The sequence below is a fragment of the Petaurus breviceps genome, unplaced genomic scaffold (genome assembly GCF_028583685.1).
Source record: "Petaurus breviceps papuanus isolate PSGF00001 unplaced genomic scaffold, PetGlider_PUasm1.0 90769, whole genome shotgun sequence".
NCBI classification, from domain to species: Eukaryota; Metazoa; Chordata; class Mammalia; order Diprotodontia; family Petauridae; genus Petaurus; species Petaurus breviceps.
Window position 1 is genome coordinate 17,866,306 of NW_027187341.1, and position 14,057 is coordinate 17,880,362.

Genomic DNA, 14,057 nt, shown 5'->3' on the forward strand with positions numbered 1-14,057 from the left:
AGAGTTGTAGGGAAGGAAACTTAAAGAATCAGGTTAGGGGAGGAAGGTATTATTTAGCAGTTCATGGTGCATAATTAAGTAACTTGAAAGAAATAGAAAATGATAGAGTGGAAAAGAATGTTAATTATATGATATGGAAGAGCAAGAGAAAGTAAGCCTGGAAAAGATATTTGAGGGACTGGGTCCTAGTCTTCCCAACCATTCTAACACATAGCATGATTACCAGTAGAGAGAACTGTAGTGACAGGCTATTAAACAGGTTCCATCTCGTGTCACTTACTGAAACATACATTCTATGTTCCTTCTATCCTGTTTTGTGAAAAGTGTGTCCAAGTATAAGGGTACCTAGAGCTAAGGGTGTTCAGAAATAAGAATTCAATTAAAAATTAAATAAAAATTTAAAAAAACGTGTTAAATGCTCATATCCAAGGCTAAGGCATTGGGGATACAAAGACCAAAAAAAAAAAAAAAAAAAGAAAGGCCCTGCCCTCAAGGTGCTAGGGATACAGTTTTAATTCCTCCAGTAATATGTCAACTGATTGATCATCAGACTAAGGAAATTAAAAGTGCCAAAATTTAAATAATGTTCAAAGAAGGGCTAAAAAATTTTTTTTCTTTGCTTTGAACCTTATTAATGATGAAAAAGTATCTGACAGAAATAATGACAAGGTCCTACAGATTCTCAGGACTTCAAGGGGGTGGGGGCAAGGACACCTGCAGAAGAGACAGAGCCAAAAAGAATATAAATTGGATGGGCCCCCAGAAGGGACTTGGGACCATACTAGAGCCTTGTCATCACTCAGAAACATGTTGGATACCCCTTGGCTAAAGTGGAGTTAACTGCAGCTACTACAAGTTATGTTTTCCAAGACTCAGAAATTGAGGGGGATCTATGATATATATTCTTCAGTAGTTCTTTATCCTTCTCTTAACCCTTAGTCTGCAACTACAGCAGCTCTGAAAAAGTTGGTTGCCTTCACCAACACTGCCCACTCCTTTTGTAGGAGGATATGAGTGATGAAGTCCAAGATGAACCATACAAGGCTCACATATGGCTCTGTGGAGACAGAGAGATTAAAAAGTCTTTGTCTATGACCTCGGCATAAATTATTCCATGTTTAAACTAGCTTCCACATTTGTGCAAATAAGCAGTTACATCCATCTTTCCATGTTTATATTTACATTTATCCCAGGTCTTCTACAATGTAAACCACAGAAGAAAAGCACTTAAGGCCAACAGCAGATTAGCAATCCTTTGTTTTCTCTCCCAGAAAGATACAAGGTGCCCTCTTTCTGTTTCCAAAACCATCAGCGGATAGATACACTCTGGTTTAAATGCCCTTGATTTTTAATATATATTATTACTATTTGCATTAGTAAGGTATTTCCTGTGTTCAGGGCTTACCTGGCTGAGAGGAAACTAATTTTTTTTTTTGCTTTTTGGAGGGCAATTGAGGTTAAGTGACTTGCCTAAGGTCACATGGCTAGTTTTTTTGTGTTAAGTGTCTGAGTTTGGATTTGAACTCAGGTCCTCCTGACTCCAGGGCTGGTGCTCTATTCACCTGCGCCACCTAGCAGCCCCCGAGAGGAAGCTTTTAAAAGATATCATTAGACTCAGTCAACCAGTGTCTCCCCCTGTCATGAAAAAATTGTAGTGAAAATCTAAATAAAGCTTCTCTCTGACTCACGTGAACTTTGAACTGTGGGGCCTTTTTTCCCACGACATGCCATGTGTATGAATTCCAATTGATCATATCAATAACAAAACCAATATAAATCATATAATTATCTCAATGGATGTAGTAAAAGCTTTTGACAAAATACAAGACTCATTCCCATTAAAAATACCAGAGAACACAGAAATAAATGGAGCTTTCCTTAAAATGATAAGTAGTATCTAACTAAAACCATTAGCAAGCATTATTTGTAATGTAAATAAGTTAGAAACCTTCCCAACGGGATCAGGGTTGAAGCAAGGATGCCCGTTATCACCATTATTATTCAATATTGTACTAGAAATACCAGCTATAGTAATAAGAAAAGAAAAAGAAACTGAAGGCATTGAGAAAGCAAAACTATCACTCTTTGCAGATGATATTATGATATACTTAGAGAATCAACTAAAAAATTAGTTAAAATAATTAAGTTTGGCAAAGTTGCAGGATATAAAATAAACCTGCACAAATCATTAGTATTTCTATATATTACCAACAAAGTCCAGCAGCAAGAGATAAAAAAATTCCATTTAAAGTTACTGCAGAAAACATAAAATATTTGGGAGTCTACCTTCCAAGAACTACATGAACCTAAGAACTACAGAAACACAGTTAAAAACACTTTTCACACAGAGTCACATCTAAAGAATTGGAGAATTATCAATTGTTCATGGGTAAGCTAAGCCAATATAATAAAAATGACAATTCTACTTATTACTTATTTAGTGCCATACAAATCAAACTGCCAAAACATTATTTCATAGAGCCAGAAGAACTAATAACAAAATTAATCTAGAAGAACAAAAGGTCAAGAATACCAAGGGAATCAATGAAAAACAACATGAAGGAAAGTGACCGAGCGGTACCAGATCTCAAACTATGTTACAAAGCAGTAATTATCAAAACAATCTGGTACTGGATAAGAAATAGAGTGGTGGATCAGTGGAATATATTACATACACAATACACATGAGTAAATTACCATACCAATCTAGTATTTGACAAACTCAAAGGTACAAACTTTTGGATATAGAACTTGACAAAAACTGGGAAAACTGGAAAGCAATTTGGTAGAAACTAGGTCCAAGGCAGGGAACCTAAGGCATTGAGGCCACATGCAGCCCTGTAAGTCCTCAAGCATAGGCCCTTTGACTGACTCCAAACTTCCCATGTGACCCTCTAGGTCCTGAAGTACAGGTCCTTTGACAAACTTCACAGAACAAATCACCAAATGATTTCTCTTGTATATACGTGTGTGTGTGTGTGTGCGTGTGTGTGTTAATTGGAGTTAAGTAGTATATACACTTTTGCACATTGTCTCTCACTCATTAGAATGTGAGCCTTTCTTTGTGCACCCAGCACTTAGCATAGTACCTGACACATAGCACTTAGTAATTGCTAATTGATTGACTTTGCTGGAAAGAGAGATAAGGAACAAGAAACTGCCATTTACCTGAATGTGGTACTGAATTATCTGAATGCTGTCATTACTATGGTAATCCCCAAAAGATTTGCTCTGTGAAGTTTGGTGTCAGTCAAAAGGACTTACACTTGAGGACCTGGATCAACATCTCACATCATATACCAAAATAAGGTAAAAATGGGTATATGATTTAGACATAAAGGATAAGCAAATTAGGGTAGGATGGAGAATTTTACCTGTCAGATCTATGGATAACAGAAGAATTTATGACCAAACAAGAGACAGAGAGCCTTACAGGATTTAAGATGAATGATTTTGAATATATTGAATTAAAAAGTTTTTTCACAAATAAAACCAATACAACCAAGAATAGAAAGAAAGCAGGAAACTGGGAAAATATTTTTACAGCAAATTTCTCTGATAACGGCCTAATTTTTCAAATATATAGAGAACTGAGTCAAATTTATAATAATATGAGTCATCCTCAACTGATAAATGGTCAAAGGATATGTATGATCAGGCAGCTTTTTGATGAAACCAAAACAATATATAATCATATCAAAATGTTCTAAAATCATTCTTGATTAGAGAAATACAAATTAAAGCAATTCTGAGGTACTACCTCACATCTATCAGATTGGCTGACATGTCAGAAAAGAAAAATGATAAATGTTGGAGGGGATGTAACAAAGTTGTGACACTAATACATTGTTGATGGAGTTGTTAATTGATTCAACCATTCTGGAGAGTAATTTAGAACTATACCCAAATAGCTATAAAACTGTGGATACCCTTTGACCCAGAAATACCCCTACTAGCTCTTTGATCTCCCAGAGAGATCAAAGGACAAGGAAAAGGATCTATAAGCACAAAAATATTTATAGAAGCTCTTTTTGTAGTGGCTAAGAATTAGAAATTAATGTAATGCCCAATAACTGGGGAAGGGCTGAAGAAGTTGTTTTATATGGTTGAGATAGAATACTATTGTGCTTTAAGGCATGACAAGAAGGATTGCTTTCAGAAAAACCTGAGAAGACTTATATGAATTGATACAAAGTAAAGTGAGCCAAAGTAAAGTGAGTAAGAACCAGGAAAACGTTGTACACAGTAACGGCAATATTGTACGATAATCAGCTGTGAATGGTTTAGATATTCTCAGCAATGTAATAATTTAAGACAATCCCAAAAGACTTACAATTTAAAAAAAAAAGGTATTCACTTCCAGAGAAAAAAATAATCGAGTCTGAATACAGATTGAAGGATACTTTTTTACTTTATTTTTCTTGGGTTTTTGTCTGTTTTCTTTGGCAACATGGCTAATATGGAAACATGTTTTGCATGACTTCACAAATTGCTTGTCTTCTCAAGTAGGGTGAGGGAAGGAGTGAGGGAGAGAATTTGGAAATAAAAACTTCAAAAAAAGAACATTCAATTTTTTTTGCATGTAAGTGAGAAAAAATGAAATTAGAGAAAAAACAAAGTAATCTTAGACTAAAGAAAATCTTGAAATATATATTTTCATGAATGTTAACAAACTAGTATTGAAAATAAATCTCAAACACATGCATTCTCAGACATGGCCAATATGTTGCTTTGTTTTGCTTGACTAACACACATGCAGAGGTATATGTACATAAATAGTCATATACATTTGTGTATATGGATGTATATATGGGTATATATACAATTATACACACATCAAGTGAAGACTTCTATTTGGGGAAAAAGAAGAGGTGATGAGTTAATGGATAAAAAAAGTAGATATATTAAATTATTTTTATGCTTAAGGACTGCTTCTTGAAGAAGAAGAATTTAAATGCACAAAATATATAGGGTTACAAAGGAAACCTATTATATTGAAATAGCTATCAAAATAATTTTAAAAAATTCAGAAATATTTTACATAATTGCACATGTATAACCCATATCTGATTGTTTACCATCTCAGGGAGAGGAGAGGGGAGGAAGAAAAGGATAGAATTTGGAACTCAAAACAAAAAAAAATGCTTAAAATTGTGTTAGCATGTAATTGGGGGAAAATAAAATATATATTAAAAATTCACAGGTGCTGAATATTCCTTAATTTAAGAACAATTTTGTTACATCTTATTAAAATCTCTCTCTCACTACATATATATATATTATACACATATTTCTTCAAAAAACAAACTATATGTAATAGAAACTCAGTTTCTTACACAATTCTCTTTTTTGTTTTTGTTTTTAAGTTTGTTGATGATTGTAAAATTCACAATAAACAAAAAAAAATAAGTCTAAGAGAATATTACTACTGAAAACTATAACAAAGTAAAAAACTGGAACCAACCTGATGTGAAAAGCCATAACCAAAGTTTCCATAGCAAAACATAAACTCCACTTCAGCTTTGCAGACAACCTAAACATGAGACAAATTCATTTTCATACATTAGATCAGAATGTTATTTTAATGGATAAGATAATAAAAAGTAATACTTTTTATTACATATAATATTGCAGAAGGTTAGAAAAGCCAAAAGTGAAATTATAATAAATGCCAGATTTACATGTAAATTCTCCTCTGACATAGCAAGACTAGCATGAAATTGTAAGGAAGGTCAATGTTTGACTGGCAAAACAAAGAAACAAAACAAAACAAAAAAACAACAAAAAAGGTTGGTTGTTATTTTGATGTAGCATTTTCTGGGTCTTATGGTCAAGCCAATCTCTGAACTTTAGTTCTTTGGAACTATTTGCTAGGCCGTCAAAACCCATCTGCTACAGTGGGGATAGCTTCTTGACAATGCCATCCTAGCCACTCCATAAACTACACTGAGCTAAGAACAGCCAACAAATGCCAATCAAAAAGCTCTTGGCTAAGATTAAATCTAGTTTTAAAATTGTCTGATAGGTATGCAAATGAAGTTAGCCAAAACAAAATCTAAGTGAAAAGGCAAGGACATTGCTCTATCCATCTGGATGTCATTTTATATATTTGTGACCAAAAAACAAATGCTTGGCTTTTGCACTGTGTTCTGTGAACTAATGCAAACCCCCCTCCTGTTTTCCTGCATTGAGCAATTTTCATAGCAAGATTAATAAGTAACACATGGATGTTTTTCTTGGGTTCTTATAATAATTTATGGGTACTGGTGCAATACTCAAGTTACCTAAATACAATGTTTCCACTCATTCTTGCTATATGACAAGCTTACCTCCTTTCTTAGTCAGGTTATTTTTTATATCACTTAAATATGTCTTCATTGATAATATTCCAGAATAGGATGACTTTAACCCTCTCTATATTTTCCCACTGCCATTTGGGTCATGTTGCAATACTAATTCTTTAGAGATTAGGGTACTGTATCACTAGGGAAATGTATTGAAAATTACAGATTTTGCTTATAGGGAGCAGTTCAGAATCACCAAAAGAACTTTACAATATCCCAAATATTATCCCACTACTCTTTTCTATTGAAACATGTGCCTAGTTCATCTGTCTGTAGTGCTTATGTAAGATTTATACTGATGAATTAATTCAATGGACTAGACACCAAATTGCATGTCAAAATCTGGGGAAAATATATTCTTAATCTACTTGCTCTTCCTTGTGTGGACTACTAGCTAAATCTCTAGGAATCCATTTAATATTTTTCGGTTTGAAGCAATCTACCAGCACAATGTCATCTACAAAATGAACATCTCCACAGAGAATTTCTCATCTATTTAGACTATGGAAGTCACGCTCCATGACAGTGACCTTTGGAGACCAAATATGTTTCCTGCTTTATGTCTCACTTTAATAGTCAGAAGTTCATTGAACAAAATAATTTCTGTAGTTGCATCTACCAAGGAATCTTTTATAATCTTGACATGTGCCTATAAGATACCCCATTGGAGAAGAGCCCTTAAGTTGGTATTTTGTTCTACAAAGACAATTTTGGGGGGGTAATATAGCAGGATCTTGTATTCTCTGTACCTCTCAATCAGCTGAGTGACTACGGGAAGAGGAATGACTAGGAAAGCCTGCCTATATTCCCTGCAAGCAGTCAGAAAGAAACAATTCAAGTATCATGGAGCCACAGTCAGGATAACACAAGATTTAGCAGCTTTTACATTAAAGGATCCGAGGGCTTGGAATATAATATTTGGGATGGCAAAGGAGCTAGGATTACAACCAAGAATCACCTACTCAGCAAAATCCTTCAGGAGAAAAAATGGACATTCAATGACACAAATGATTTTCAAGCATTCTTGATGAAAAGACCAGAGTTGAATAGAAAAACTGACTTTCAAATATAAGATTCCAGAGAAGCATAAAAAGGTAAACAGAAGAGAGAAATCATACATGACTTAATAAGGTTAAACTGTTTACATTCCTACATGGGAAGATGATATTTGTAATTCATAAGAACTTTTTATTATTAAGGTAGTTAGTAGGGATATATATATATATATATATATATATATATATATATATATATATAGACAAGGTATGAGTTGGATATGCATGGATAATATCTACAAATTAAAATTAAGGAGTGAGAAAGGAATGTACTGGGAGAAAGAGAAAGGGAGAGGTAGAATGGGGTAAATTATCTCACATAAAAGAGGCAAGAAAAGGCTTTTACAGTGGAGGGGAAGAAGGGGGAAGTGAGCTGGAGTGAGTGAACCTTATTCTCATCAGAATTGACTCAAAGAGGGAATAACATATACATTTAGTTGGGTATACAAATCTATCTTACCGTAGAGGAAAGTAGGAGGGGGAAGAGGATAAGAGAAGGGGAGAGGGTAATAGAAGGGAGAGCAGATTCGGGGAGGGGGTAGTCAGAAGCAAAGCACTTTTGAGGAGGGACAGGGTAAAAGGAAAGGGAATAGAATAAATGAGGGGAAATAGGATGGAGGGAAATAGTTAGCAAGAGTAACTGTGAAAAAATGTTGGAACAAGTTTCTCTGATTTCTCAAACATATAAAGAACTGTGTCAAATTTATAAAAATAAGAGCTATTCCCCAATTGATAAATGATCAAAAGATTTTTTTTGTTTTTGTTTTTTTTTTGCTTTTTGGAGGGGGGAAAGTAGGGCAATTGTGGTTAAGTGACTTACCCAAGGTCACATGGCTAGTTTTATGTTAAGTGTCTGAGGCCAGATTTGAACTCAGGTTCTCCTGACTCCAGGGCTGGTGCTCTATTCACTGTGCCACCTAACTGCCCCCAGATATAAGTTTTCACATGAAGTAATCAAAGCTATCTATATCCATATGAAAAAATATTGCCAAAGGGCTATAAAACCATGCATACCCTTTGACCTACCAATATCATTACTAGGTCTGTATCCCAAAAGTGATAAAAAAAAAACAAATAAAAAAGGAATAGGACCTATATGTACAAAAATATTTATAGGAGCTTTTTTTCTAGGGGTAGAGAATTAGAAATTGAGGTGATGTCCATCAATTAGGGAGTGGCTGAACAAGTTGTGGTATTATGATGGAATACTATTGTATTATAAGAAATAATGAACAGGAGGCTCTCAGAAAAACCTGGAAAGACTTGCATGGGCTGATACAAAGTAAAATGCACTGTGTATAAAGGAACAGCAATATTGTAACATGATCAGCTGTGAATGACAGCTATTCTCAGAAATGCAATGATCCAAGACAACTCCGAAGGACTTATGATGAAAAATGCAATCCATTCCCAGAGAAAGAACTGGTGGTGTCTAAATACAGCATACTTAAAAAAAAAAAAACAACTTTATTTTTCTTGAGTTTTTTTGGTCTATTTTTTTTCACAACATGACTATTATGGATATGTTTTGCATGACCACACATGTATAACCTATATCGAATTGCTTGCCTTCTCAATGGAGGGTGGGATGGAGAGGGAGGGAGGGAGAGAATTTCAAACCCAAAGTTTTAAAAACAAATGTTAAAAATTGTTTCTTCATGTAACTGGGGAAAAATAAAAATACAAAAATCCAAAAAATATGCATAGACCATTTTCACAAAGATTTTTTACAGAAATGAGTTGGTAGTTAATTTCTTTTCAATCACTTTTTAGGGATATTAATAATATCACAGCTTTTCCCATTCTTTTGTGACATCTTGAAAATTAGTTCCCTTAGTGTCTTTATAATTATGCGGCTTACAGAACGAATTTCTTCTACTTGCATTTGACTAGATCCAAGAAGTTTTTCATTTTCACATTTCCTTAAGACCCATTTTTATTTCTTCACATAACTGAGTTACGACTATATAAGTAGGTAGATTTACTGTCATTATTGATGAGAACAGATTATTATCAAATTGCTGGCTGATCTCATTCAGTTCCAGCTATTTGTTACTCTTCCTGAAGTTAATTTATAAATGCTCTTAAGGTGCTCTGGATCAGTTGGGTCTCACATAACACTTTTTGAGGGTTTGTTTTCCCTTCCCTTGTGTAGCACTTCCTCTGAGTTCATTCAGCCCCTGTGAAGAGGCAGACTGGGTATCCTGAGGGTAGCTGGCTATTGCATCTTTTGCAGTGCCAGGGGTTAGTAACTTTGAGGAGTTAGGGTTTCTAGTATTATTGCTCATAAGGGCTTATCAGTAGGCTCCCCAATGATAATTAATTAGTTATAGTTAATTAGCATTTAAAAAGCAATATTTGGGGCGGGTAGGTGACGCAGTGAATAGAGCACTGGCCCTGAAGTCAGAAGGACCTGAGTTCAAATCTGGTCTCATACACTTAATACTTAATAGCCATGTGGCCTTGGGCAAGTCACTTAACCCCAATTGCCTTCCAAAAAAAAAAGCAATATTTACCAAGGTGGAATAGTAAGAACAGTTGGTACAAAGAACAATACCCCAAAAGTCTTGGGAACACTCTCACAAGTACATAAGACCTTTTGTTGGAAAAGTAGGCTCAAATTTAGAGAAAACAAACACACAATTAAATTGGGGTTAGCAACTAACTTCTAAGTAGATGCTCCTGACAACATACTACTAGCAATGTGGAAAAGGAGGAAACTGTGAGAACTAACAGACAGCAGAAAGAGGAAAGGTACTGAGTCAAAGAAAGAGTAAGATAAAGCTACCTAGAAGGCTGAACTGAAATAAGCAGCAGAAAGATTACAAGGAGAAATCATGGGGATGTTAGCGCCATAGCTGCACAGAAGGAAGGTAAAAGATATTCTAGTAGTCACTAACAAAAGTTAATTAATAAAATTGATGGTATTATATATGTGTGTGTATAGATGTACAGTATATCTACATATATGTACATATATGTGTATGTATATACACATATGCATCCATGTGTATATATGTATATATGCATGATAGCAAGATTGATAACACTAGTTTGTAGCTAATAAGCTTATATGAATAGGTATTTGTACCAATCACCATTTTAATATTATTATGGACTGGATGATTGTCATTAACTCTTGTCTCTGACATTTTATGAGTTTAGACAAGTCACTTAATCTCACTGGGCTTTATTCTCCTCAACTATATCATTAAAGGGTTGGACTAAATGTCCTCTAAAGTCCTTCCCAGTCCTAAATTTATGATCCTATGAAAGCTTAAAAGATAAAGGTGTAAAGCCTTTGGTGAACTAACTTATCCCTCCAAAAAGAGGCAGTACTTCATGGAGCACTGAAATAAACATTGTCATTCTACATTTTATACATTGTCAGGAGCATGTATTTGAGGCATAAAATAGCTATTGTTTTGGAGGGGAAAGGAATTCCTACCTACTAATATAAAGGGAAAAATTGTCTCCTAAAGAACCCTTCTGGGAGTGGCTAGGTGGCGCAGTGCACTGGCCCTGGAGTCAGGAGGACTTGAGGTCAAATCCATGCTCAGACACTTAACACTTACTAGCTGTGTGACCTTGGGCAAGTCACTTAACCCCAATTGCCCTGCCTTCCCTCCTCCAAAAAGCAAAAACAAAGACAAAAACAAAACTTTTCGAGGGAGAGGAGAGAAATTTAGCCACCAAGGTTAAACTTCCAAGGAATATAGATTGATTAGAGATGGTGAGGTACAATCACTAGATTCATTTACATACAGGGAAAGTCAAGTCAAGTCAAGAAGTATTTATTAAATGTCTGCTATATTCCAGAAAGACAATACTCTTGACTTCCCTTTACTCCCACTATCCAATTTGTAAGGGTCAAGAGCCAAAAAAACTTTGAGGGCAAAAAATGCAAATGTCTTCTTCAACAAGGAATTCATGTCTAGAAAGATTTATAAGTAAAATCTAAAGGAACTCAAAAAATCTCACTAGGCTTAATGGGAGTACTATTCAAAGTCTACCCCAGCCTAGGCCATGACAGCTTGATCGAGCTTCTAAAAACATTAAGACGATAAAATGGAAGAAAGAAAAAGAAATAGGGGGACAAGTTTCTGACTGCCAAGACGATTTTTGCCTCTTCATTAGATAAGTTAGAAAAAATAATTCATGCTTAGTAAACCTCTTATAAAGAGGATAGGTTCTGACTACCAAGTCTTTCATTAGACTTCAAAGAGTGTAGAAATATTAAGCCTAATTTCATGGACATGACTAGGGATACCTACAACCTACAGAGTTTTAAGACTTCTTATCTTAGGCAGCTAGATAATACAGTGGATAGAGTGCCTAGTCTAGAGTCAGTAAGACCTGATTTCAGATCTTGCCTCAAATACTTGCTGTGTGATCTTGGGCACCTATTTGCCTGTTAACCTGTTTGCCTTGGTTTCCTCATCTGTAAAATGGGGATAATAATGGCACCTACTCCCTGGATTATTGTGAGGATCAAATGAGATTTTTGTAAAGTACCTGGCACTTAGTGGCCAAGATAAAACTGTTAGCTGTTATTATTGTCTTGTAACATCGTGGCTTTATCCTCTTTATTGTCACTTTAAGAAATAAAACTGAAACTGTAAGTCCTGGGTATTCATGGGGTAAATGAACATGAGTGCACAAATGGAAAAACACCAGACCTTCTCTACCATGCTAAGAAACCTCTTCATCTTGGAAACTTATTCTAGCCCTGAAATTCATTGAAATACCCTTGTCCTGGTGGCCTCTCTCCCTGATTGGATGGGTTTCCTAGAACCTCCATTTTAATGAGGCTCAGACAGTCATCTTCATCCTTCTTCAGACTACGCTTTGGTCTTTCTCTACTATGCCTCTGTGATGGCTACCTTCATGTCTTCCCTCTCCCCTTAAAAGTCCCTTTTTAGTTTCATTTTATGAGATTTCTTCCTCCATTAGTATGCAAACTCCTTCAGGGAAGGACCTGCCTTTTTTCCATATTTGCATTCCCAACATTAATTGCATTTCTGGGACATAGTAAGCACTTAATAAGCACTTACTGATTAATGGCCGTTGTGTGCCAGTGATGTCTAAACCTGTAGCTTATATACACTTCTCTGTTTCTGTCTCTCTGTCTTTATATATACATACATATATATATATATATATATATATATATATATATATTACATAGTGAGCATTTATAGGAAAGGGAATAAGCAGAGTGCCTACTATGTGCCAGGGAACTTTCAAAGGCTTTACATACTTTTTCACTTGATTTTCACAACAATCCTGGAAGGTGGGTCATATTACTACTCCCATTTTACAAATGAGAAAACTGAGATGAACAGAAATTAAGTGACTTGCCCAGGGTCACACAACTAGTCAAACATGTCTGAGGCCATATTTGAACTCAGGTTTTCTTGAATCCAGGCCCAGTTCCCTGTCCACTGCTCCACCTTGTTGCCTCTGTATGGGAGAGTTTGGTAAAATTCAAAGTAAGGTTTAAGGGAAAAATGTAGCAGCATGGATGCAATGGTCTAGGAATCCTGACATTTTCTCCTTTGTGGCCTTGTTCTACATATATGTTGTTGCTGACCTCCTGGAAGAGGTAGACAGAAGCATGTGTAGTATGTGTATGCATTCCCTGTGTAAGTCTATACTTGGTGGATTATATTACTCAAGAGCCCTGACATAGAGTACAACAGAGTAAGAGCTGATCTACTCCAGATTTAGCTTGAAAGTTATATATCTGAAATTAATCTATTGGAACATGACAAACACACCAATGGTATCCATTTTATTTGCTACACTACCTGCAGAGCAAAAATGATCTAAACTCATTTCTCTATTGATCTTCCATCTCATTATCCAGATGCGGGATCTGTCTGCTTGGCCAGATGATCAGGGCTGCTACACCTACCATGCCCAGTGCCATCAACCCAGAGAAGTCAGAAATCATCAGCTGATCCCATGATGTATGAGATCATGGCTTTCCTCAGCTCTTCTCATTCTTCTTGAACCTAAGGCCACAATGATCTTGTGTTTTAATTAGTCATTCAACCATACTATCATGTTCATTAGAACTGCCAGGCTATCTCAAGGATGACAACTTTCCAACTAATCCTGAAGTTCTCTATGTAACTACTTAAAAATTTCTGTTAGCCTATACTTATACCCCAAAATGACTCTCAGCAATCAGAAAGATAAAAGAAGAATAATGTAAACACAGTGATAATGAATGCAAGTGCTGAACAATAATGTTGAGTGAATTAATAAAAAGATCAAAAGCATTTTAAATTAAAATGATTTGCATATTTAAAAAATATTTCTATATAATACAATTTTATTTTCACTAATAGATGTGTCTCAATTACATGTATTTTGAAACAAATCCCTACCAGGTTTCTAATCTTCATATTAAATTCTTCTGTGAAACATCCTTTCTGGAAGACAGATTAAAAAAAGAGGGAAATTTTTTAATGCATGTCATCTCAGATAATGGATGGGCATTATATCAGTACAGGACATTATTCAAACTCAAATAAATCACATAACAAATGAAATGTTATTTATAAACAAAATGGACATTTGTATGTATAACCAAGGCATGGGCATGCCCAGTGACTCATGCCTAACTTGGAGGTCTCTTGGTCCCCTCCCA

General features: G+C 35.2%; 1 protein-coding gene across 1 annotated transcript in view; it reads right to left on the bottom strand.

The window, feature by feature from the left end:
* Nucleotides 1-14,057, bottom strand: part of LOC138146723 (cation channel sperm-associated targeting subunit tau-like) — a 123,378-nt gene that overhangs the window by 68,891 nt on the left and 40,430 nt on the right. Inside the window, exons 6-7 of the mRNA XM_069068824.1 lie at nt 13,795-13,839; nt 5,465-5,533 (exon numbers count right to left, since the gene is read on the bottom strand). Of these exons, the coding sequence (XP_068924925.1) occupies nt 5,465-5,533; nt 13,795-13,839 (114 nt within the window). The remainder of the gene's footprint in view (nt 1-5,464; nt 5,534-13,794; nt 13,840-14,057) is intronic.